The sequence below is a fragment of the Juglans microcarpa x Juglans regia genome, chromosome 5S (assembly GCF_004785595.1).
Source record: "Juglans microcarpa x Juglans regia isolate MS1-56 chromosome 5S, Jm3101_v1.0, whole genome shotgun sequence".
Taxonomy (NCBI): Eukaryota; Viridiplantae; Streptophyta; class Magnoliopsida; order Fagales; family Juglandaceae; genus Juglans; species Juglans microcarpa x Juglans regia.
Genome location: NC_054603.1, coordinates 6,606,057 through 6,632,223, shown reverse-complemented (window position 1 = coordinate 6,632,223; position 26,167 = coordinate 6,606,057). Strand labels below are relative to the sequence as shown.

The 26,167-nt window shown below is 33.9% G+C and overlaps 5 protein-coding genes across 6 annotated transcripts; all 5 read left to right on the top strand.

Annotated features, from left to right (window-relative positions):
- Positions 1–216: 216 nt before the first annotated feature.
- LOC121268192 (peroxidase 27-like) lies at positions 217–1,675 on the top strand. Its single transcript, XM_041172336.1, has 4 exons — positions 217–529; positions 681–866; positions 949–1,114; positions 1,226–1,675. Exons 1-4 carry the CDS (start codon positions 308–310, stop codon positions 1,471–1,473), a joined length of 822 nt encoding a protein of 273 aa, XP_041028270.1. The 5' UTR covers positions 217–307; the 3' UTR covers positions 1,474–1,675.
- Positions 1,676–3,812: 2,137 nt separating this feature from the next.
- On the top strand, positions 3,813–4,872 carry LOC121268194 (NDR1/HIN1-like protein 2). Its single transcript, XM_041172337.1, has one exon. It carries the CDS (start codon positions 4,068–4,070, stop codon positions 4,722–4,724), a length of 657 nt encoding a protein of 218 aa, XP_041028271.1. The 5' UTR covers positions 3,813–4,067; the 3' UTR covers positions 4,725–4,872.
- Positions 4,873–5,928: 1,056 nt separating this feature from the next.
- Positions 5,929–6,582, top strand: LOC121267033 (NDR1/HIN1-like protein 6). The gene has a single exon (XM_041170915.1). It carries the CDS (start codon positions 5,929–5,931, stop codon positions 6,580–6,582), a length of 654 nt encoding a protein of 217 aa, XP_041026849.1.
- A 9,702-nt stretch (positions 6,583–16,284) lies between these two features.
- LOC121268191 (cysteine-rich receptor-like protein kinase 25) lies at positions 16,285–20,185 on the top strand. Its single transcript, XM_041172335.1, has 8 exons — positions 16,285–17,652; positions 18,030–18,164; positions 18,263–18,384; positions 18,577–18,787; positions 18,921–19,158; positions 19,421–19,571; positions 19,660–20,000; positions 20,047–20,185. The coding sequence occupies exons 1-7, from the start codon at positions 16,845–16,847 to the stop codon at positions 19,981–19,983; spliced, it is 1,989 nt and encodes a 662-aa protein (XP_041028269.1). The 5' UTR covers positions 16,285–16,844; the 3' UTR covers positions 19,984–20,000; positions 20,047–20,185.
- A 1,557-nt stretch (positions 20,186–21,742) lies between these two features.
- Positions 21,743–25,919, top strand: LOC121268190 (cysteine-rich receptor-like protein kinase 10). Of its 2 annotated transcripts, none has more exons than XM_041172333.1 (7): positions 21,743–22,948; positions 23,591–23,728; positions 23,853–23,974; positions 24,054–24,264; positions 24,510–24,747; positions 25,023–25,173; positions 25,290–25,919. In XM_041172333.1, exons 1-7 carry the CDS (start codon positions 22,138–22,140, stop codon positions 25,608–25,610), a joined length of 1,992 nt encoding a protein of 663 aa, XP_041028267.1. In that variant the 5' UTR covers positions 21,743–22,137; the 3' UTR covers positions 25,611–25,919. The 2 variants fall into 2 exon arrangements, with proteins under 2 accessions (XP_041028267.1, XP_041028268.1); XM_041172334.1 differs by lacking the exon at positions 21,743–22,948 and adding an exon at positions 23,164–23,304.
- Positions 25,920–26,167: the final 248 nt, after the last annotated feature.

The following is a 26,167-nucleotide window of genomic DNA, read 5'->3' as shown; positions in this document are numbered from 1 at the left end:
GTATTTGTGAGCAACTCATTTTCAGAAGTTTATGCACGTTAATTAGTCGGGACTTTTGTGCATGCAAGACATTTGAATAGTCAGACAATTACTTAATCCATTAATTACGCAGTCACAACTTGTACCAAAAAAACAAAGCAAACAGCTAGCAAGACGCCATCATCATGTGATCATTACAGCCTTTCTTTCTACAAAATCTCAGTGGCTTTGGGTTTAGTATAAAAGCGCACATATGTTATATGTTGAACAACATCCGATACTAATTACATGATCAAATTAAGTTTTCTAGCTTTTCGATCTTTACGCGATGGCCACCCGAAAGCTTTTCTTAGTTTTATTCCTCCAGTTGATCATGTTTGTAGTTCTTAACCCCGTTTATGGGCAGGAACGTCTGAAATTAGGGTTTTATGAAAAATCATGCCCAGAAGCCGAGGCCATTGTTAAGAAGGTTATGGTCGAAACCTTATCAAAAGCACCTACACTTGCTGCGCCTTTGATAAGAATGCATTTCCACGATTGTTTCGTTAGGGTACGTGCATGCATGATTAATACTACTGAAGGATGCTTCAATTATTTCAGATTGCTTAATTTGAAGAATTATCTTTACTTTCTCGATCGTTTTCATGCCTAGCTTTTAGATTGTTTCAACACATAAATTGGCTGCTTGTACGTACCTACAGGGTTGTGATGGGTCAGTATTGTTGAGCTCTTCAACAAATCAAGCAGAAAAAGATTTTGCTTCTAATCTAAACCTTCGGGGATTTCAAATTATCGATAGAGTCAAGTCTGCACTGGAAAAGGCATGTCCTGGTGTGGTTTCATGTGCTGACATCTTGGCTTTAGTAGCTAGAGATGCGACTGCAACGGTAATGATTAAACTTGATCTGCCTGCAATTAGTGTTGCTTTTGATTTAAGATCAATTACATGAAATTTTTGCATCATCTCAGATCAAGGGACCATCTTGGGAAGTCGAAACTGGACGAAAAGATGGAAGGGTTTCAAGCGAAATAGAGGCCCATGAGAATCTAGTACCACCAACTGCCAACATTACCCAATTGATAAGAAGTTTTCAAGAAAGGGGGCTAAGCATAAAAGACCTTGTAGTTCTTTCAGGTACCATAACACCATGGATATGCATGCAACACTTAATTAAAATGATTTTTTTAGACCAAAAAAAAAAAAAAAGTAATAGTGATTTAATGAATTCTTTTGATATTAATTCAGGTGCACACACTGTTGGGACGTCTCACTGTTACTCCTTCAACTACCGTCTCTACAACTTCACGGGAAAGGGTGATACTGACCCCAACTTGGATCCTAATTATATAAAAAGATTGAAGAACAAATGCAAGCCAGGTGATAATACCACACTCGTGGAAATGAACCCAGGAAGCTTCAAAATGGGTAGGATTGGAGTTCTCACAGGCAAGGCTGGTGAAATCAGGAAACAATGCAGCAAAGTAAACAAGTAAATTATATATTAAGAGACAAGGATCGATACCTACAAGCAGAGACGCAAGAAGATTCATCATTCTTCTTCATGGTTGTGATTTTGTACCTAATTTGCAGAATAAATTCTGGTTTGATTTGTTTTGCAGTCTTGTACGGTAGTTTCAGTCAAAAGTTTGCTTTTTATTCATACAATGAATGCCTGGGAAGAAAATAATTAATTTCTGTGCCAGTTTCAGTTTTGCCTAGTCTATCCTAACTTGAACATCGTTTAGACAGAAGGATCGATCGGTGCACTATTTAACAATTTTATATGGTTCTGGACTATGATTCATCAACGTACGAGACATTGAAAAAAGCAGGTGAAAACCAACTGATGTTTGGATTGTACACAATAGAAACGTACTCTTTGAAGCAGAGAACTCTTCGAATCAAACTGCACAAATTTTTGAGCAAATTTGCACGATTAAGCAAGGGGGATTCCCACTCACCAGATAGATAAACATACATTTCTTGCAGGTTCATGCCAACTACTCCCAAGATAAACATACATTTTTAGTATTTTGGCGAACATAGATACAACCAGTAGAAAGCAGAACACAAGAAAAACACAACCGAATAAACAGAGGCACACCAAACCTTAACATGGTGTGTCCCAATAAAGCAAAGAAGACAGAGTATATGTAAGAAAGGTGCACGATTCTCCGTCGAACCAAGCTCAGGTTGAATTTGATGCATGGATGATGCAGCTTGATGGAAAATAACCTCGAAGATCAAGACCCCTGCTCCATTTGCCAAGAAAAGAAAAATAGATCATCATGTGCTCTGTGTTTAATAATATAAATAATTAAGTTTATCCATTTCTACCGGTTTACCTTTTAAAACAAGCGCTGATTAACCGTATATCAAAGCATATATGAAAGAGTAATTCTATATATAACAGTGAACTGTGTAAATACTACGTAATTAATTTAAAAAAAAAATAAAGTTTATTATTAAAAGATTAATTTTTTTTATATGAATTTCATGTTTTATTTATTTTTTTCAAAACAATTACGTGATGTTTATGTATTTTACGGTTGCAAATATTTTTTTCTCAAAGTTTAAACTAATGAAAATTGATAGATTTTATTATTTATATTATATAATTAAGTAAAATCCAAAAAACTCTGTGAAATTATCCATATGTATAGATCAATTATCCCAAAAGTTTAAACTAATGAAAATTGATAGATTTTATTACTTGTATTATATTTTAAGTAAAATTCCAAAAACTCTGCAAAATTATCCATATTTATAAATCACTTGTCTCAAAATTTTAAATTAATGAAAAAGGATTGATTTTATTATTTTTATTATATTATTAAGTAAAATCCCAAAAACTCTGCGAAAGTATCCATATGCATAAATGCAGGGTACTGTTGCATAACTCAAGATTTTAAATCTAAAAAAAACTAAAGTTAAATTATTTAAATTATATCTTAATAATTATTGCTCCAACTATATTTTTTTCGTAACTTGTACAGAAGTTTCTCTCCTTTTACGTTTCATTTTATGATCCTCATGATGACTAATCTAATTAAACACCGGCCGTCACCTACATTATTTTTGAAAAATGATTTACACGACATTTTTTATAACAATTTACACAACTATATTTGAAATAAAAGATATTTTTGTAAAACATCTTATAAAAGTAATATTATTTTATAAAAATATCCTCATTTTATAATATTATTGTACAATATACTGTACAATATGTTGTATGTATATCATTACTTTTAAAATAAAATTAATTCTACCATGACTTTACCCAAACCTATGTCTAATATTGATATATTATACTTTAATCCAACTTCAAACAATAAGTAATTTAATGTAGAGTTATTTTATTTACAAATTGGTGTATAGAGTATACCGACCATATGATTACATATATAGTACTATTTGATTTGTAAAATTTAGATTTTAAAACTTCTCTTTTAAATCAAATTATTCAAGGTAATTGACGCGTTGTTAAGTGTGTTATAATCTACACCGACTTGCAAATAGAATTTTCATATAATTAAAATTTTTAAAAATGTATAAAAAAGTGTATATTAATGCAAAGCAAAACATGCCGGTACATAGGAAAGGTATAATATAGTATAATGAGAAGTGCTACGGTGACAAAAGAATTATACAAAATAATCTTACAAATTAATGTAATTTCATGTGATTCGTTGGATCTGTTTTACAATAAAAATAACTTTATAATCTGATAAATCACATCAAATCATATTAATTTATAAGATTATATATGAAATTATTCTAATATAATCACTTTGTGACTAGATTATTCATATAATATAATTCTCTTACGTGCTAATGAAATTAATGTAGGGGGGATCGAGCAAGTTGCATACATACGTTACCCATTGGTAGAACAAGGACCACCCTATTATTCCTTCCTTTCACCATGCAAAAGAACCTGAGCTCTCCCACGTAAACCCTTTCTATCTCTTTTCCGTCACTTTAATTTCCTACATAAACATGAACCCCGGCCTTTCGATACCACCTTTGTTCATCGACATTTCCATAGGAATAACTCTTCGATTTCTGTCCCCTGCAAAAGAGAATGCATAATTCTGGCCAGCTACCCGTCCAATCCAACCGCGACTCCCGACCCATAAAGCGCCACCACACCGCCCGTGAAATCGTCCACCGGGTCCGGGATAGCCTCACCACCCGTGTCTCCAAGTTGGTCTGCGCCATTTTCTTGGCATTTCTACTGTTTTTAGGCCTGATCACATTCGTACTCTGGCTAAGCCTGCGCCCGCACCGACCGAGGTTCCATATCCACGAGTTTTCGGTTCCCGAAGCAACTAATGCCCGGGTATCTTTCAACGTGACGATCCGGAACCCGAACCTGAGCATCGGGATCTACTATGATTCCATGAACGGGACAGTTTACTACAAGGATCAAAAATTCGCGTGGAAGCAGTTGCTGTTTCCGTTTTACCAGAAGCCGAAGAACACGACGGTGGTGGTAGACGAGCTGAGTGGGTCGGCATTGACTGTGAACGATCAGCGTTGGACGGAGTTGAAGAAAGAAATACGTGCGGCTGGGATGGTGCCGTTGCGTCTAGAAATAACGTCGAACATCCGATTTAAGATCTCCACGTGGCAAAGCAAACGCCATCAGGCCCACGCCAACTGTGATGTTTCGTTGGGCACCGACGGCATTCTCTTGCCAACTTATATAGACAAGAGATGCCCCGTCTACTTCACTTGATCAGAGGCATCGATCGGGCATTGTTTCCTCTCTCTCTCTCTCTCTTGCCCGGCTTACGATTTATCATATTTATTTCATTTCTAAAGTTTGTATGATCACTTTATTCATCTCATGTCTCCCTTCTATTTAAAGAACAATACATTGATGTGATCTTAGAATATTTAAAATGGCAAGCAAAACAAAACGACCTGATTAATTAATTATAGAATATTTTATTTTTTTAAAAGGAGGACGCTACTCTAATCTTTTGGATAACCCTTACTTTTAACAAGAAAAAAAAAATTGATTACAACTAAACACTTGAGAGTTACAAATAAACATAAAGACTAAAATCCAGAATGCAAGACCAAAACCAAATAGCTCAATGGAGCTATTATACGTTGCCTTGATTAATTAAAATTAGATGGTGAAAACATTTCTATGGAAAACGCTAACAAGATGAGAGAACACATGATCATGACTATGGTACTAAAGTTGTTACTGTTCTCTTCAAAGTTCAAACTATCACCCGCCCCTTTTATAATTGATCCCCTTAAAATTTTGTTACATTATTTACGTCAATTTTAAATGACTGGATCTTAACGATGGAGTAAATTATAATTTAGGTAATTTCAGGACGTTTGAAGTATGATAATTTTGATATTTTGGTGACCATAATAGAAAATGGAAAATAATTACAAGGACGGGTAAAGTACGTAAGATCATTTTCCTAAAGTGAAGGTGAGAGAAAACAAGTACTAGTGATCTTTTGAATCCTTCTTTCATGTGCTTTTGAGGTCTACAACCGTGTTCTTTGTGGCATATAATTAAGATCCATGAAAAAGTTATTCTAAAGGACTTCGGGGCTAAGAAATCTTTACCACTACATATTGTTCTGTACGTTCTTAATGGTGAAGTAACACAAGTACAGCTAGAGACGGAATTTTGTGCCAGTCTGTGGACACGATGGACTGTACATGGTGACTTAAAAGGTTTAGCTTTCCCCAAAAAGATCACATTTTTTATTTCAAAAATGATGGAAAAGCGTAACCAATGAGGTTTTGTGACTTGTCTCATGGAAAGGTCTTTGATTAGTGAACAAGAAAACAGTAGTACAAATCGTTTTGCTCTTCATATGTATAATGTTAGTTATCATGTGGAGTAAAATTACATCCCAAATGTTCAACGATCAGTTTTCTTCGGAGTAGCGTATTTCCCCTGCAGTATGGCTGATCTCGAAGAACACAACTCTGATGAATCTCGAACCATTCTGCTCGATGATTACTCTGAATCTGAATCTTCTCTATGCTGCTTGTTTTTTCAAGTTTTAATCATTCTGGGATTTTTCTCAGTGGTAATATGGGTAAGTGTAACTCCAAAGAGTCCCATTTACCTCATCACCAACGCCTACATTCCAGCCTTCGATGCTAGGAATTCTACATCAAATCACAGCCATAATACCCCATTTTTCTTGAATCTCGATTTCTTCAACCCCAACGAAAAGATGAGCATCTACTACAGTGACATCTGCATAACCTTGTACTACAGTACTAGTAGTAGTACTGATGCTGATCATCTCATAGGCTCCAGCTCTCTGCCTGGTTTCTATCAAGGATACAAAGAGACCACACCGTATGAAGTGGTTGTGAATGCTGACCAACAATTATGGAAAGGGAATAATATTACCAATGGGACAAAAGAGTTTAAGGTTTTCATGGAGAATGATGTCAAGTATAAGATAGTCGGATTAATCAAGGTAAAGCATCAGTACCGGATATACAAGGAAGCTTATGTGTCGGTTGATTCAAATGGGAAGATGATAGGAGAGAAGAATATAAAGCTACACCACACGTCCAAGATCATGACCAAACGTCATTGAAATTAAGGTTTTTTTTAATTTTGTTGGTATTGTAGGACTCAAGCTCGCTTCTTCTTCCTTTTTGTTTTTCTTGATCTACGTGTCATCGTCTATTTTGTTCAAGCTGATTTGACATTTGTGTAAGCAGAAAGTCAGAGAGCAGCCATGCATGCATGCATGTTTAAATTTGCCACTAGAGTCTTAGTACCTTGTTACATAAATAGCATCTTATGTCCATAACAATCCAATTATTAGGTCCAAACTATATATATTATTTGAAGAATTACAGATTCATTAATTCAGTACCATTTTCTATACTCAATCCGTCAATATGAAGTATTACAAATCCATTATATCTAAGATCGATGTTTCATAGGGGTCCCCACTGATCTCTACTACGTACAGATTCTCCTATTCCTTCAGGGCCATATATATGATGTATGCATGACAGAAAAGGTAGAAGTTCCACATGCATATAGTTTCTTTCATGTGCCAAGTATATATGAGTGATCAAGGCTAGCTGATTACGCGCAAGAGAAAGCAGGAATTTAAAGCAAGAATGCAACCCGGAAGAAAAGAATAATTCCTTTTGAGTAATGTTCTTCCTTAATTTCTTCTCGTACGAACAAACGTTAGTGCCTGCAGCACCAATTAATATTGAATACTGAAATGAGAAGTACTGGTTTCACTGAAAATCCTTGCGATCTAAGTTATGCAAAATCAATCATTTTTATAAAATCAAAAATTTAAACCGATAGATAAAAAGTAAATTTAATCATTATTATATTCTTGACTCTTAAATGTCTAAACCTGTTGGGGGAATACAAACACTAGGCCCAGCCCAAAACCTACTAAAGCCCTAATCATCATCAGGAGCTAAAAGGGAGAAGAGAAAAGGATAAGATCGGGAAAAATGAGCAAAAGATAGAGAAAAGTCTATCTTCATTTCTATTTATATTTATATTTTCTGTATTTATTTTTTATTTATTACTATGGATGTATATATACAGACGCGTATTAACGCTCGAGACAGCCATCGTGGACTTCAAATCCCATCATCTAGTTTTGGGCTATCTCAATGGGCCGTTCCGGCCTGTTCGATTTTTTGATATTAATAAAACCGGTTGTCCAATCAATAAAACTTTTTTTGACTAGTGACGGCGCTGTCTTCCGAATTTGCCTTGAATGATGCTTGCTGGTGTCAACAACCCAGTAAGTAATTACATAAACATAGAAGACATATGGGTTCGGAGGTAGGATAATGTTAATTTGTATTTCTGTCGGTGACATCAACCACCCAGAAGTTGCGTAACAGGGAAGACAATAGAAAATTTCTATTCAACAGTTCTACATTACAAATTATTAAAAAAAAAAATAAAAGATAAAAAAATAAAGATTCACAACCAAATCTATGTACATGACTTGTTCCCTCAACATTATTGCAGTTGAATATATATATATATATATGTGTGTGTATATACATACAGACACACTAGTAAATGCACAACGTGCAATGCACGTGCGTCTTATTGTAAAAATATGAGAATTATTATTAATAAATATAATTATAATATGTAATAAGTGTTATAAATTTATAGATATGATAGCAAATTAGATATTACTTGACTACCTATCATTTCACAATAAACAATAAAATGAGAATTTAAATTTATACAAAGTTCAAACAAATAGTAGATTTATACAAGTTAAAGTAAACCTAATACAAAGTTAAGAGAAGTGATAGATCCGTACAAGTTTGGTAGATAAGCAAACTATAGAAAGTTAAGTAACAGCAGCTTTATCAACCAATGGTATACGTTATGTTAGTGTTTTATTTAGTTATATAATTACAATACTGGAAAATTTGATGAGAATAGAAAAAATAAATAAAAAATAGGCCACATAAGAATTATATTTTTGAACTCTCTAAATCATGCTATATTGAAAATAATAGAATAAGTAGGATTATGTGGGCACTAAAACCCTTTGGTACATAAATAGCTATCGTTTCTCTTTCTCTTTCTTGCAGGCACACATAAAAGTTGTCACACCTATGAACATGCAGACAAATTTTAGGTTTAAATAATGAGATGAGATGAGATGATTCAATATGAAATTTAAAAGTAAAATAAAATATTGTTAGAATATTATTTTTTAATATTATATTGTTTTAGAATTTGAAAAAGTTGAATTGTTTATTATATTTTATGTGAGTATTTGGAAAAATTTTAATGATAATATGAGATAAAATGAAATGAGATGAGATGAAATATTTTTACTATCCAACAGACCTTAATCATATTCCAATTAGAAAGCATCCCCATGAACAAAATTAATGAGATTTAACAAATATTTAGATGTATTTAAGCTATGAATCCAACAAAAAGATACTGAAATTTAAGATTTAATGAAACCTTAAATTAATAATGCAAAAATGAGTACTAAAATTTCGTTGCAAAGCATCGAACGGTACAATGTTCTTAAAATACAACTTTAATACATTATATCTACGTAGAGTTTTGTTATTGGTCATCTTCACATACCATATATCACAATTATTTTTATTTTTTTTAAATGTTTTTAATTTTTTTTTGTTTTATTCTTTAGAAATTAATTGATTTCTTCTACTCATCATTCATACACTACATATTTTATAAGAGAAAAATAAATAAATTATATGTGGTATATAATTTGAGAATAATGGATGGAATTTTTCATTTACATGTATTCATGTATCTACATATATTTAAATCGAAAAAATTATAAAAGATGTCTATCAATTGCTGACGATTTATATTAATGTTGATGATAACTTTTACACATTGGCTCGAGGTCGTCTTTGAGTTAAGCTTTTGTCGGTGGCCGCTCCTTGGCAGCACGCGGACTGATCATCAATAGGGGGAAAGTGGGGTGCGTTTGGTTACTAAACTCACATTAATTTATTTTAATTTATTATTATAATTTTTTTAAATTTTAATACAAAATATAATAAATAATTTAATTTTTTTAAATTTTAAAATAATAATAATATTAAAAAATAATATTTTAACAATATTTTATCATTACAATTTAATTCAACTCAATTCATTTCAACATCTAAATATACACTCAGAGAGGGAGGCGGAGGAGTTGTTGGCAAAATGTATTGTGAAAAAACAGTAAACAAAATGGGAAAAATCTATGAGGGACATTACGGACAAATCCATGATGGATAAAATCGTCAGAAAAAGTTAAGCTAATTAAATTTTTCTATTAATTATTCATACACTACATATTTAATAAAATAAAAAAATTAAAAATTAAAAATTAAAAAATAAAAAAATTATATGTGATATGTTGTACGAGAATGATGAATAGAATATTTCTTAATACATATAATTATTTTCTAAAAAGCGGTTTTATGTTGAATCTAATTAGAATAATAATGGTTGACTTGATTTTGGCCTAAGAACTGATCAAAATAATTACCCCTGATTAATTGAACAATTAAGGACAATAATAATGGTACGTGGGAAGATAAGGAACGAGGTAGAGTGTCCGACATGACGACCTGAAATATTGCTCTGGCTGCTTAGAATTTAAATATGATAGCTAGCTAAGTGCACGTGTTGTTCGATCTGATTGGTTGATTGTCGAGGTCGGAGAATAAAATGCTTGTTTTAGACCTGATTACAAGCTGCAGCTAAGGCTGCTGCTTTTCCAGTCCCCAAAAGATAGTTAGGCCAACCCAAAAGATAGCACTCATGAATAGGAAGAGACGAATATTTCATTTTGAGTTTTGAGACGTCCGGATTGAGCTCCTTGTACCATATCAGCATTGTATTGGGTCGTACATTCAATTTCATTGGTTTCTTTAATTATCATGTGCCCTTTCGATGTCCGAGAAAATGCTAGTCAGTCATGTTCCTTCATTTAATTAGCGCGTTTAAATGGTAAAGTGTGTTAAGTTGATAAAATATTATTTTTTATTATTATTATTTTAAGATTTAAAAAAATTAAATTATTTATTATATTTTATATTGAAATTTAAAAAAATTATAATAATAAGTTGAGATGAGTTATATTTTCAAACGAAATCTTAATTTTTAGCAATTATATATATATATGTGGTAACTATATATTTATACACAATATTAACATTTATAATTAGTATTAAAAAAATAAATATTTTTACCAAAGACATGTCATAACACCTAAATTTTCAAAATGGAGGTTTCGGATTAGACCCCTTCTCCGAATTAAATAATAATAATAATATTTTTAGCTTTGGCAACCAATAATTCAAAAGTACTTAAAAAATATTTTTTTTAATAATAATTGTGTCAAAATTGTGTATAAGTTGTAATTATGTTATTTTTCTTTAATATTTTCCTTTCCTTTACATGCAATTAATGCTTAATTAATTAAGCTAATTATACAAATAAAAGCATTACAAAGTACACGTAGATGATATATTCACCCATACACAATTAGGGATCATAAAATATGTATCGTATTGCCTAAATTGTTCTTAGTTAAGAGTTTCAAGTATAAAGTTAAAAGCCCAAAGCAATTGATTCTGGAGGGAACGAGTGTGATACGTTAAGAAGACAACGACGGCGTTGGTGCGGAGAGCACGAAGGAACCACACAAAGCAATTTTAAAACTGCAATAATAAATAGTGAGGATCGATCTTGGTCATTGGCTGGCACTGTGAGCCATATCATATATATATCCAAGGAGAAAAGCTAAGGTCGGATGCGGTGTTGAGTTGATATTTACACATCCAATGATATTGTGAAACGTATGTTTTCTACTACAGAAAAAGTAGAACCGACTACAGGTAAGGATCTCCTATACACCTCCTCTCTCCTTCTCCCCAAGTAGACATGCGTGATTTTCGTCCCCTCTCACGGGTGTTTTTCTATAGAATTTGAAAAATTATCTTTTTTATTTTTATAAATGAGATGAAATGAATTTAAATTAAAATTTAAATTTAAATTTAAATTAGAATTTTTACAATGCGGTTTGGCCAGTCTCCCATGAGCTACCAGTGAAAAGGCCAAGGATTCTAGCATTAGCCACCCCAAGAAGCAAGAGAAGGGAAGCAATGCGGAGGACACTCACGCAGTCGGCTTGAGAGAGAGAGAGAGAGGGAGAGAGAGAGGGGAGGCGTATGGGAAAGCCTTATCAACCGTCGATTCTATTTTTTTTTCTTGGTAAAAAGTATACGTGTCACAATATCATTGGATGGTGTAAATCTTCGCTTAACATTACATCCGATTTGAAGTTTTTCCCATATCCAAGACAGAGAGGAGGGATAGTAGCTAGATAGAGAAATCTACAGCAAAAGAGATAGCCATCAAGTGGTGGCTTAGTCTAGTGTTCGCGGTGATGTGTATATAGGCCCCACATGTATAGCAGTTTGGTCGAAGGTTTCTTTTGAGAAAGATAAGAGGATTTTGCTTTGTTGATACATTCTATTTACAATTAGAAATAATCTCAGGGGTAGCAGCTTTAGCAGGAAAAAATGCAACACATATATTTCTGAAATGTTTAAAAGAGAATGCGATAATTGGCAACCAAAAATATGTAATTGGGTGTTGTCATGACTATGTAGATGCCTTTTACGGTATATTTGGTTGTTAAAATGATTTCAATCCATCTTAAAAACAATAATTAATAAAATTTACTATCTTTTTAACTTAGTTCTTACATTTAAACATATATATTAACTTATTTATATTTAAAAATATTCTAATAAGACTCACAAAATACTATTATTCATAGATCAATTTAATTAGATCAACTTAACTAGATCATCTGATATCACCTTAGCATCCAAACGCAGTCTAAGTTAATTATACTTTGTCCCTCGAACTTTCATTCAATTCACAATGTGCCTCTGAAATTAATAATTGCATCAAAGTGGACCTTCAAACTTTCAAAACTGACCAATCCCCTTCCATCTACCAGTAACATTAAATTTAACAGAAATTCACTGTAAATATGTAATTTTCATCTAATTTATTATATTTAACTATATAAAATATAAAATAATATATGTTATCAATTAATAATAAATCATATACCATATATAAAATTATTTGATACTTAAGTTGCAAGCAAGTATGAATAATCCATGTACACAATGAAATTATTTGATATTCATTAATCATATATAAATTAATAAATAAATTATTTAATGATTAATGATTTATTATTAATTGATAGCATATATTATTTTATATGGTTAATAATAATAAATTAAATGAAATTACATCTTTACAGTGAATGTTATGCACATGAATAACACGTGTAGTAAATTTTTGTTAGATTTGACGCTGCTGGTAGACGGAAGGAGGGATTAGTGAGTTTTAAAAGTTTAAGGGTCCACTTTGAGGTAATTATTAGTTTCAGATATATATTATGAGTTGAGTGAAAGTTTAGAAAGATAAAGTGTAATTAATCCATTCTTTGAATTACTTCGAGAAAAGAAAACTTGGAAAGGGCTTGTATTACAATTGTGAACCTCAAAAGGTTGTAAACAAATATCTTGATTGACTTCTTGCAATTGGGATGGAATCCAATAAGAATAATGGAGAAAGTAGAGTTGAGATGCATTTGAGAGGTTGTATGCAAGTCTAGGAGCTTAGCTAAAAGATTCTAGGACTACAAGGTCATTAAATTGAAAGAGAAATTGCAGAGACTTGTTGGTTAGAATGCGTAACCCTGATGACTGTCCAATTTAGGTATAACACGTAACATGAGTTGTAATTAAGTTGTTTCAAGGGATAAGTCCTAGCTAGTGTTTTGAATGAACCTATTTGCTTCAATGTACCTACATCATCGAGGAGGATGATATTATTAGATCAATCATGAACCGTCTGACAATACGGATTATTTGGACTAGTGTGGGTTAGAGATGGATACATGCTAGGTAGAAGTTTTAAATATACATGTTATACGTAAATGTTTTTATAGAAAAATGAGTCTCACTAAAAGGAAATAATTTATGAGAGTTGCTATATAGCATCCACCGTGTGTCACTACGTGGATGTTTTTGGTTCATGTATTTTTTTTTTTACTAGACGACTTCTCTCGTCTCTCTCATCCCTCCCATCGTCTCTCTCATCATTTCTCTCTCTCATCTCGGTGCTCTCTCTCATCAGATCTCTCTCATCCTCTCTGTCTCTCCTCGACTCTCTCTCATCAGAACGACTTTCTCTCTCATCTTGGGCTCTCTCTCTTCTTGACTCTCTCTCATCAGATTGACTCTCTCTCATCTCGGGCTCTCTCTCTCCTCGACTCTCTCTCTCTCATCTCTGCACTCTCTCTCTCATCTCGAGCTCTCTCACTCATCTCGGTCTCTCTCTCCTCGACTCTCTCTCTCTCATCTCGAGCTCTCTCACTCATCTCGATCTCTCTCATCGTCACTCTCTCTCTCTCTCATCTCCGCTCTCTCTCTCATCGTCGGTTTCTCTCTCTCATCAACTCTCTCAGTCTACAGTAATTTCAAATTTTAGAGATAAATATTATAGGGTGTTTTCATCATTTGACTTATGCCACGTAAGGTGTGCAGCGGCTGCACCCACTACAGTGGCTTCTCCCCAGAATTTTTCATAATTTATTTTTACACTTTTTCAAGATGAATCTACATCTTTACAAAAACTTGTGCAAAACTTATATCTTTAGAGTTTGTACATGTCATAATTCGGCTTCGTTTGTTTTCGCAGATGAGATGAGATGAGATGAGTTGAGATAAAAGTTGAAAATGGAATAAAATATTGTTAGAACATATATTTTAATATTATTTTTGTTTTGAGATTTGAAAAAGTTAAATTGTTTATTTTATTTTGTATGAGAATTTGATAAATTTATAATAATTAGATGAGATGAGATGAGAATGGTTGTGAAAACAAATGAGTACAAGAGGGATGTTTGGAAGTAGCTTTCATCTTATCTTATTTCATCCAATCTTATTTCATTTCATTTTATCTCATTTCATTCTCAAATATCACTCAAACATAAACATTTTCAAACTCATCATTATAAGTTTTTCAAATTTTCAAACAATTTAGTTTTTTCGAATAAAAAATATTAAAAAATTATATTCTAACAATATTTTAATTTTATAATATTTTTTATCCAATTTTTTTTTCTCATTTGCCAAAACTCTATAAAATGTTAAGGTTGTATTTGGTTGTTGAGTCAAACTTATTTCATCTCAACTCATATCAAACCAATCATAAATAGAACTCGTTACTTTTTCAACTTCTCATAAAAAATTAAACTCATTTTAATCTATTTCATACATTTCAACATAAAAAGTTAAACTCATCTCAACTTAACAAAGTTAAACCCATCTCAATAGGACTCACAACATACTATTATTCACAACTTAACTCATCTCAACATCTAGACGTAGTCTAACTCAAATTATCTCACAATTATTCACAAATTATCTTATTTTTATTTATAAAACTCTCATTTCATCTCATTTCATCTCACTCTCTAAGCATCTCAAAATCTAATATTTGCTTATTTAGACTTTTCAGGGTTTGTTGAGTCTGACACGAGGCATAGATTATTATTAGGTATTTAGCTCTTTTAAGTACGGTTTGAATTGTGAGATGAGATGTTTTAGACGAAAGATAATAATTAAATAAAATATTATTTTTTAATATTATTATTATTTTAAAATTTAAAACAATTAAATTATTTATAATATTTTATATAAAATTTAAAAAAATTATAACGATAAAATTAGATAAAATTAAATATTTACAAGAAAAATGATAGCCTTGCTACGCCGATCTACTACCCGTTTATTTTTTTATTTTCTTTCGCCTCTGCACACGCTCACTTCACTTCAAAATTTGCTGTCAGTTATATCATTTCTTCTGTCTACACATTTTCGGTAAGAGTTGACATAAATAAATGGCTTAAACTCTTTTTTTTTTTTCTAATTTTATTTTTATAATTAATTATTCGCATATTGCAGCCACAATATTTATCTACTGTCTCAACATTTGATTAAAGATAAATGATATTTGTATTGTAAAGTCTATAAGTATCGCATAATTTTTTTTAAAAAAATTAAATAGACAGTAAATCTACATAAAAAATAATTTTTTAATAATAAATTTTACTATTTTTTAAAATAATTATACTATATTTACACATTTTATAATTACTTGTAACATTACTCTTAATTTAATTGTCAATTTTTTTTGTTAGCTTTCTTTTCCCCGCAAGAGAGAGGGAGCAGAAAAGAGAGTTCAGATTACTAGTCGGCCATCAGAGGTGATGTAAAGAGGATAAAACTGCAGGTGTTTTGAGCAAAAATAAAAATGAGATTGATTTGAATTTGAGTAGTATTAGTATGCCGCCAGCTTTAACGGTTAGGTGTGTCTATGAGTATAAAATTTTATATTTTAATTTTTTTATATTTTTAAATATCTTTAAATATTTTTAACAAATAAAAATATATTAATACATTAAAAGTTAATTTTTAATTATTAAATAAAAATAAATAAATTAAAAATTTAAATTAAATAGAATAACGGTGAAAATGAGAAAGTAAATTCGTGGGCTACCATTCTTCTTTGTATGATGACATAAAGGAATTTCATAGTTTTTTTTCAGAAGCTGACACTTTTCTCTGAGCCTCGGTCAGAGTGTGATCTGAGCAGGATGAATTGGGCTTATGATGACCTGCAGACGAAAAAAAATTAGAAAGGAAAGTGATACAGTAGTAGTAGACCGGTAGTATAGCGTGGTAAGGGTGCCTACTTACAAACCTTAAAAATTTAAATATCATCAATTGCAGAATTTCCATCACCAAAGGCGACTCTTACGACCACGGCTGATGTAATGCAATGGTGTTCCTCCGATCCTATTCCCGTGAGAAAACCTGATCTGCTTGTTTTTTTCAAAGTTTTTTTTTTCCTGCAGCGGTCGGACTGCGACAGAGAAACATCAAGAAGTTGTTTGATGACTTTGATCTGCTTGTTTGACTTGCCTCTAGCAGACCCTTTCCCTATATTTGTCATGGATATGGGTTCACATGGCACGGAAATCTACAATGACAGAAGCAGGTGAAGAACCTAGCTAGCCTGTCTCCCACTCCCATCACCTTCTTTCTTTGTCCGTTTGTCGATCTCAGCTACCATAATAAATCATCGCTAAGGTTGGAATTACCTCGTCCTGACTGCTCAAGCTTCTCGTATCTCGCTGAAACAGCATAAATTACTTTACTGAATAATCTTGCATGGTCGTAGAGACGAAGAGAGTTCATCAAAATGAATTCTCTCTCTCTTCCCATCTTGTTCCTTTCCATGGTCAGCTTCCTCTGCCTGACCACTCATGCAGCCGACCCAGTTTACCTCTCCCACTTCTGTAAAAACACAACTTTCCCTCAAAATAGCTTCTACAATTCCAGTCTCAATTCCCTCTTCTCTTCCCTCTCTTCCAACGCCACCCGCTACCTCGAGTTCTACAACGCCACCTCTGGGCAAAACACCTCCGACCCCGTCTACGGCCTCTTTCTCTGCCGTGGTGATGTCACCGCCGATATGTGCCGGACATGCGTGGCCACGGCGACCAGAGACATCGCCAGTAAGTGTTCCCGGGAAAGGGTGGCCGTTATTTGGTACGACGAGTGCATGATTCGCTACTCCAATCAGTCTATCATCTCCACCGTGGCCATCAGGCCCGGATTTATGCTGTATAACGAACAGAACATCTCGGATCCGGACGGGTTTAACAGGCTGTTGAATACGACGTTGATCGAATTGGCAAGGCAGGCCTCGAACTTTCCAATCGGTGTAAAAAAATATGGGACCAAGGAAGTGAAAATGTCCGGGTTTCAAAATCTGTACAGCCTTGTACAGTGCACACCGGACTTGTCGAGCACCGACTGCAATAGTTGTCTTCTGGCAGCGATCAATCTTCTACCCAGATGTTGTGACGGAAAGCAAGGGGGAAGAGTAATTTTTCCAAGTTGTAATTTTAGGTACGAATTGTATCCTTTTTATAGAGGTACAGCTACGGCCCCCACGCCTGCTCCATCTCTACCTCCACCTCCAGGCTCCACAACTGGATCAAAAGGTGAAGTGGACAACCAATTTGGCTGCTTTTAATTCTTTATTGTTCTGTCTTTTTTGTTTCTTCCAAAGAGCACGTACCCCAATTTTCATTAGTAATACCTGGTGAAGTGGGATGCCATTGGAGTGATAGAATTATGTCCATAAACAATAAACCATAAAAATAAACAAATATACAGTACAGTAGAAGATCATAGGTTCTTTCTGGATTCTGGACACCGGTCTATATATGACTTTTAATTTTCGGGAACCTCAAATTAATTAGTGTTCGAGTATTTTTCATGAATTGAAGTTCCTTGTACTAGTACAATATTTACGTGATCTTAGTTCATAAATAGATTTCTAGCATGTCCTGAAATAAGAACCATGATGTTTATGCAGGAAAAAGCAAAATCTCAACAACAACTATAGTCGCCATTGTTGTTCCAATTTCTGTCACTGCGGTGCTGTTCATTTTGGGCTGCTGTTGCCTGATTAGGAGAAGAAAGAAATACAATGGTGCAAAAGGAGAAAATGGTAAAGAATAAAAAGGAGCTTTTATGTTCTTATGTCTGCACCATATATATGCTGCTCTGTGTAGTGGAATTTCTTACATTTCTCGTTTGCATTTGTAGCTGTAAATGATATTACAACTGTAGAGTCCTTGCAATTTGATTTTAGTACAATCGAAGCTGCCACAAAAAAGTTCTCAGATGATAGCAAGCTTGGTGCAGGTGGATTTGGTGAGGTTTACAAGGTATGAAATTGCTGATGGGGCTTCCTCTCTTTCGTTTTATTATCATTATTATAAAAGGTCTTAATTTGATATGGAAATATTTCCTGAGCTATATTTGAATCTGTAATTCGAAGTGCAAAGGCATTTTTTATTGGAATTCTGCATGTTTTGCTGAGGAAATTGTTCTAAGGATTGGTTGAAGTACATGTTCAGGGTACACTTCCTAATGGTCAAGAAATAGCCGTGAAGAGACTATCAAAGAGCTCTAGACAAGGTGCAGAACAATTCAAGAATGAGGTTGTATTGGTAGCTAAGCTTCAACACAGAAATTTAACAAGGCTATTGGGATTTTGCTTGGAAGGACAAGAAAAGATACTCGTCTATGAATTTGTGCCCAACAAAAGCCTCGACAATTTTCTATATGGTCTGTCCAACTGAATATATGTCCAATAATCCTTTCCCATCGTGCTTAAATAATAGTAATTTCTAATCTGTATTCATTTTTTATCTAGTCTTTGGTTCCTAACATGAGTAATTATTCTGATTAACTTTTGTAGACCCTACAAAACATGGACAACTGAATTGGTCAACGCGTTACAAGATAATAGCCGGGATTGCTCGAGGAACTCAATATCTTCACCAAGATTCTCGACTTAGAATTATACATCGTGATCTCAAAGCCAGCAATATATTGCTAGATGCCGATATGAATCCAAAAATTTCAGATTTTGGCATGGCAAGGATCTTTGGTGTTGATCAAACTCAGGGAAACACAAATAGAATTGTGGGAACTTAGTAAGTTCTGAATGTTTTTCTTTTGTTTCCCATGATTAGAACTAACAAGTGAATTCATTGTTTTTCTTACCATATAAATTTCTGAAATCAAACAAACACAGGTAACAAAATGTGTGTTTTGATTACCCTGATCATAAATGCCATTTATATCATATCATCTTTGAAAACAGTAGGATATGGACTGAACTGTTGCATTTACAATTATTTGAATAAACTTAAAAAGATTCCCCATTGTCTTTGACATTGTGGTTTCGGCTTGCAGTGGCTACATGTCTCCGGAGTACGCAATGCGTGGAGAATTTTCTGTGAAATCGGATGTCTATAGTTTTGGTGTCTTAATTCTAGAGATTATTAGTGGCAAGAAGAACAGTACTTTCTATGAATCAGATGGTGCTGAGGACCTCTTGAGCTATGTGAGTATGAACTATCCATCTATATATATATAGGATTGAACTAGTCTTTTTTAGGTGCAGAGAAGAACTAATTGAGATATTAATGCAGGCTTGGATGCATTGGAGGGATGGTACAGCGTTGGATTTGTTGGATCCAGTTTTGGGAGATTCTTATTCGAGAGATGAAGTCATGAGATGCATCCATATTGGGTTATTATGTGTTCAGGAAGATCCAGCAGAGAGACCAACCATGGGATTCATAGTTCTCACACTAAACAGCTACTCTGTTACACTGGCAGCACCTCAACAGCCTGCATTTTTCATTCGCAAAACAGACATGTCAACAAAGGATCTGAAGCCTGATCAATCAACAAGCAATTTAATGCCATGGTCTGTTAACGAAGCATCCATTACTGAACTACACCCTCGCTAATACCACAACCTCAACCTCAACCTCAACCTCAACCTATAGTTGCATATGACTTTTGTTTAAGGAATAGAAACTCAAAGACAATTTGTTATTTGTTTCAGATTCCAACAAGTGTTCCATCTCAAGCAGTATTCAAACCCTTCGAATGCTTGGTGACTAATGATATATGTTCTCGAGCATAAATAAATGGGGCCGGCTTCTGTAATTGATGTATGAGAACTTTTTCTGTTCTAATGAGCAAATGCAGATTGGAAGATTTGAGAAATGGGAATATGGCTTACTTGGAACATCGCCAATACCATGATCCCTTGCCATGCGCTGACATGATACATTTTAATCTTTTAATTTTTATTTCAAAGTTTTTTTTTTCTTTTTTTTTTTTTTTTAAGATTTCCTCCCCCTAAAAGCATCTCACAAAACATTTACAAAACACTTTCAATGTCATAAGAAGAATTTTCGAATATGTTTGGACAGCAAATGATAAGATTATAAACGAATATAATTGTGAGAGATGTTAACAAAGTCATACAATTACAATTACAAGATAGGCTTGTATGGAATTCATCCTCAATTTGCATCTTGGATTTTCGTTTCACCATCGTTTCTAGATTCATTTTGTACCTTGGACTTGATTACGGGTAGATTCAACTTCCTCAACATTTACAGCATTTCTCTTTCTTTTTAGCCCCGTTTAGATATAGAAACCATTATAATTATTTTAAATTCTTATATAAAATATAATAAATAATTTATTTTTTTTAAATCTCAAAATAATAATAATATTAAAAATTAATATTTTATTCAATTTTTAACTTCTAAAACTATTTCATCTCATCTCATTATCCAAACGGGACATTAGATTACTTTTGAGTAGTGAGATATTCTCAGGTATTCTGTAAATAATAGTGAAAAATTAATGATAAAATATTAAATAATAGTAAAAAGTAAATAAAAAATAATAAAAAAATAATAAATAATAATAAGATATTCTGAATATTCAAACTAGTACTCAGCTGAGCTCAACTGAGTTCAATCTAATTTTAAGTTAAGTTTAACATCTAAACACTCAATTCTCAAATTATTAAATTCATCTTAATTCAAAATCTTCCTACACGTAAAAAGTACTAAATTTATCTTAATATTTAAATATATTTTAAACTTAATTTAGATGGATGCCACATAATTTTTTCTACTATTCAACTCATTGAAAAAGAATTCAACTCAAGTGAGTTAAGTTCAACGTCTAAACAGAGCGTAGTCTTCTGGCTGCTAAGAAAAAAGAAAGCTCCTAAGAGCATTGGTATTAGATTGGTCAAATGCCTTTTCATTTTTATATTTGACTAACTTTAACAATAACTGGCCCACATTGAATTAGTCAAAGATTTTTCATCTTAAATATGAGTTACAGTAATTTTATTTTTCTTTTTAAAGATGAAAAGTTTTATAACAAGTCTAAACCCATTATTTATTATATTTCAACTCTTTCTCTCTCCTGCGCCTCTTTTCCTTAATATCGTGTGTTGAAATTTTGTTTATTAAATTGTGAAAATAAAAATGAATATGATTATTAAAGATTATAAGAGGTTATGAAAATAGAATTAATTAATTATAAAAATATAAAAATAAAAAATAATAATATTTTATTATTATAGAGAGTGATGACTAATTCAATATAAATTTTAAATTTTGAATTATTAATTAAAAATAAAAAATTATATATTAATTACATTTAAAGAATAAAATAACCAATCCAACACCAATCTTCCAACGCAACGAATTCCTCACGGTCCCCCCTGAATCGCCGTCGTGTCTTTTCCGAATTCGTGATTTTCCATAACCCATAAATTTCTAAGAGGAAAAACAGTGGATTAGGTTTGGAAAAGTTGAGAACTTCCTTGAAAAAAGATATTTTCTCCACCTTCGGGCAAGCAGAAAAATCAAAGTTGCATTTGTTGACCTGCGTAAAGAGGCACCAGATGCAGCACCTACTTCCAATGTCCTCATCGTGGTATCTGCATCATGAAGAACTTATCCAGTTACCTCGTCTCAGATCAAAAGAACAAAGACAAGCACGCTCACAGAAATTTGAAACAGGCATGCAACTGAAGTGAAGAACGTTTGACACAAACAAAGTTTAGTGATTACCGCTCTCCAGCAATGCCTTGCTTCGAATTTTCCAAATTCCTTTTGTCTCTCTTCGTAATTCCCTTGCTAAGCCTTACCGGTGAAGCAGCACCCACTTACCGCGGTCACTACTGCTCGGTGACGACCATCGCCACCGCCAACAGGACCCTTTTCGCCGCCAACAGCACCTACGAATCCAACCTCAAGATCGTCCTCTCTTCTCTTTCCTCTAACGCCACCCGTGCCACTACTGGGTTCTACAACGCCTCCGCCGGTGAAAATCCAGCCGAGGTGGTCTCCGGGCTCTTTCTCTGCCGTGGCGACGTCAACACCACCGTCTGTCAGGACTGCGTTGCCACTGCAACCAAAGAGGTACGACAACTCTGCCCGTTGGATAAAGTGGCTTTATTATGGTACGACGAGTGCTTCTTACGGTACTCCAATCTATCCATCTTCGCCACCATTAACGAAGTGCCCGGGGTAGAGATAAACAGCACGCAGAATATCGGAGGGACAGAGGGGGATCGGTTCAATGACTTGTTGGCCAGCACGCTGAATTTGTTGGCGAGGCGGGCTGCGGACTCTCAATCGGGCAAGAAATTTGCGACGGGGGAAGTGGAATTCACCGATTCACAGACGCTATATAGCCTGCTGCAGTGTACGCCCGACCTGACCGACTCCGATTGCTTTAGATGTTTCCAAAGCGCCATCGGTACTCTTCCTATGTGCTGCGATAGAAAACAACGCGGAGGTGTTCTGCTCCCCAGTTGTGTTGTTAGATATGACATGAGCCCATTTTACACCATCACTGCTGCTTCGCCTACACGTCCTCCTCTTGCTCCAGGTACCTTAAAAAAAGACTATTCTCAATAACCCCATTGATAATATGGTTTGTTGTTTTTTTCCTAAACATTGGTTTTTTTTTTCCCCGATCTCTGATTTGCCAATTTTTCTTCTCTGTTTTTTTCCCCCGAGTACTTATGCGGTGTGGCTATTACTTCTTTTAGTTGAAAGAGAGTCATGTCCAACTCCTTGGCTTTTGCGCAGTTGTAGTTAAAAGGCACAAAGTAGAAGAATCTTTGTCCTTCGCCAATTTTTTTTTTTTTAGAGCTGGCATGGAGACATTACTGAAATAAAAGATCTGCTATCCTTCAAAAGAATCCCGAATCACGCAGGCACTGTGCCACTTGCATCGGTGTTGTAGTTTTATACTCGACCCCTTTTCACTAAGTTCTCAGATATCCATGTAAATATTGTTCCTTGTGGCTAATCGCTAACTTCGAGCATGAACTGAGAAAACTACATGACCTGGAAAAGCTATAATGTGATCTATCATGGTTCTTGCACGTATCTTTAAAAGCTGGGTGGCCACTGATTCATACTTTATGTCTAGTATATCATTACATTTTATCTAATGTATGTAGGAAAGAAGTAGTTCTGACAATGAATGTAGCATTTCAATGATGCATACTTCTGCTGTTTCCAGGAGGAAGCAAAACTTCATCGCTCAAAATTCTTGCCATTGCCATTCCAATTGCTGTTTCTATGGTTCTTTTCTTTGTGGCATATTGCTTCATTCGGAGAAGAGCAAGGAAGAAATACAATACCTTACCAGAAGAAAAAGGTGAAGAAAACAAGATTGTTTGATGCAGACATCTAATTATTAATTTTGTCTTTGTGGTCCAAGCAATTTGTGATAGGGAATTTTTCAATTTAAGAATTATTGCGTTCACTGTTTTTTTGTTTAGCTGAAGTTGAAATTGCAACAGTCGAGTCCTTGCAATTTGACTTGGATATATTAGAAACTGCCACAAACAAGTTCTCTGAGGATAACAAGTTAGGTGAAGGAGGATTTGGTCCAGTTTACAAGGTACAAAATTATGTTTAGGCAAAACTTTGGTAAGGTTCATATGCACTAAAACTACTATTTTAACCCTTATATTTTTCAGGGTATCCTTACTAATGGACAACAAATTGCTGTGAAGAGGCTATCTGGAGGATCTGGACAGGGTGCAGAAGAGTTTAAGAATGAGATTGTGTTGGTGGCCAAGCTTCAACATAGGAATCTTGTGAGACTATTGGGATTTTGCTTGGAAGGAGTAGAGAAGTTACTTGTCTACGAATATGTGCCCAAGAAAAGCCTTGATTACTTTCTATTTGGTCTGGCCCATCTGAACTTATGTCTAATTATATTTTGTGCCCCCATTTCATGTCTAAGGGAATGCCTGATTAGCCTCCCTTTAAGAGTAGCTGATATTGATCGCTTGCAAATCCTTCAATGTTCTATTTGTCTTGAGCTTATCGTAAATTGAACCACCTATAAGGACTGAGATTCTTAGAAATAACAACATTTCCCTATTCATTTGAATGTCATGCATTTCTAACTTGAGTATTTAATTGTACAGACACTACAAAGCAACAACAATTGGATTGGTCGATGCGTTACAAGATTATAGGAGGAATTGCTCGAGGGATCCTTTATCTTCATGAAGATTCTCGCCTTAGAATTATTCATCGTGATCTCAAAGCTAGCAATGTTTTGTTAGACAATAATATGAACCCAAAGATTTCGGATTTTGGAATGGCAAGGATATTTGTCATGGATCAAACTCAAGGAAATACAAGTAAAATTGTTGGAACTTAGTAAGTATTTGGTCACTATCTTTACCCTTGCCTTATCATTTACAACAAATATATTTATTTTATTGCATCTCAGAACTGCTCAAAAACAAAATACACCATGGTTACTGTAAGATTGCCTATTCATTCTCTGACTAGTGTAACTGGAGATGCTATGTGCATAACATATCTCATCTTATTGATTACTAGGTTCTACATATATGATACCATAATGGACTATCGAAATTTCTGCTATTCTCCTTACTTAATTGCTATCTTGATGGTACTGCCCTTTGTAGTGGTTACATGTCTCCAGAGTATGCTATGCATGGACGATATTCTGTGAAGTCTGACATTTTTAGCTTCGGAGTCTTGGTTCTAGAGATCATAAGTGGCAAGAAGAACAGTGGTTTCTATCAATCCGAACATGCTGAGGACCTCTTGAGTTTTGTGAGTATTGGATTAATGTTTTAATTTTGAATTGCCGTCAGACAAATAATCATATTAAGGTGGAGGCCTTGGAAACAAGGAAAAGGGAATCAACTGTTTTGAATGAATTAATGCAGGCTTGGAAGCAATGGACAAACAGAACACCCTTGGAATTGCTGGATCCCACAGTGAGACATTCTTATTCAAGAAATGAAGTGATTAGGTGCATCCATATGGGCTTATTATGCGTTCAGGAAGATCCTGCAAACCGACCTACAATGGCAACAATAGCTCTCATGCTCGACAGTTACTCTGTTACGCTTCCATTACCTCAGCAGCCAGCATTTTTACATCGAAGCAGAGCAAAGCCAAACAGGCTAACACAGGAGCTGGAGTCTGATCAATCTCCAAGTCAATCAATAAATGAAGCATCATTCACTGAAATACACCCTCGATAATGTGAGACTGGACAAGGTGTTCTCCAAAATCAGTACACGATAGTGAGTAGCGGAACTTGTGCTCTAATTTGAATATAGCTCTTGTTTTGTTGTTTGGATAGTCAATAATCAATCTCACTGATCAAGTTCCATGTGCTCTAGTTTGCATATAGCTCTTGTTTGTTGATGGGATAGTCAATAATCAATCTCACTGATAAGTTCCTTGCTATTTAGTTCTAATATCAGTACAAACTAGAAACTAGGGATGTATGAATTGCAATTCTTACCCTTCAGAAAATTTAATTTTTGGGTGTAAGATCACTCCTATCATCTTCTCTCTTTCTTATTACTCTCTCTTCTCCTCTCTATGCTTTTTTTTGTTTCCCGAATAGGGTTATGTATGATTCTAACACTAAACAAAAAATGCTTAGTCTACAAAGAAATTCTACAAAAATAAACTTATAAACTAACGTGACTTGATATGGCATGTCTGATTGTAAACTAGATCTGACATCTTACATTGAACTATATTAGTTTGCAAGTTTACTTTTGTAAAATTTCTTTATATATATCTAAAT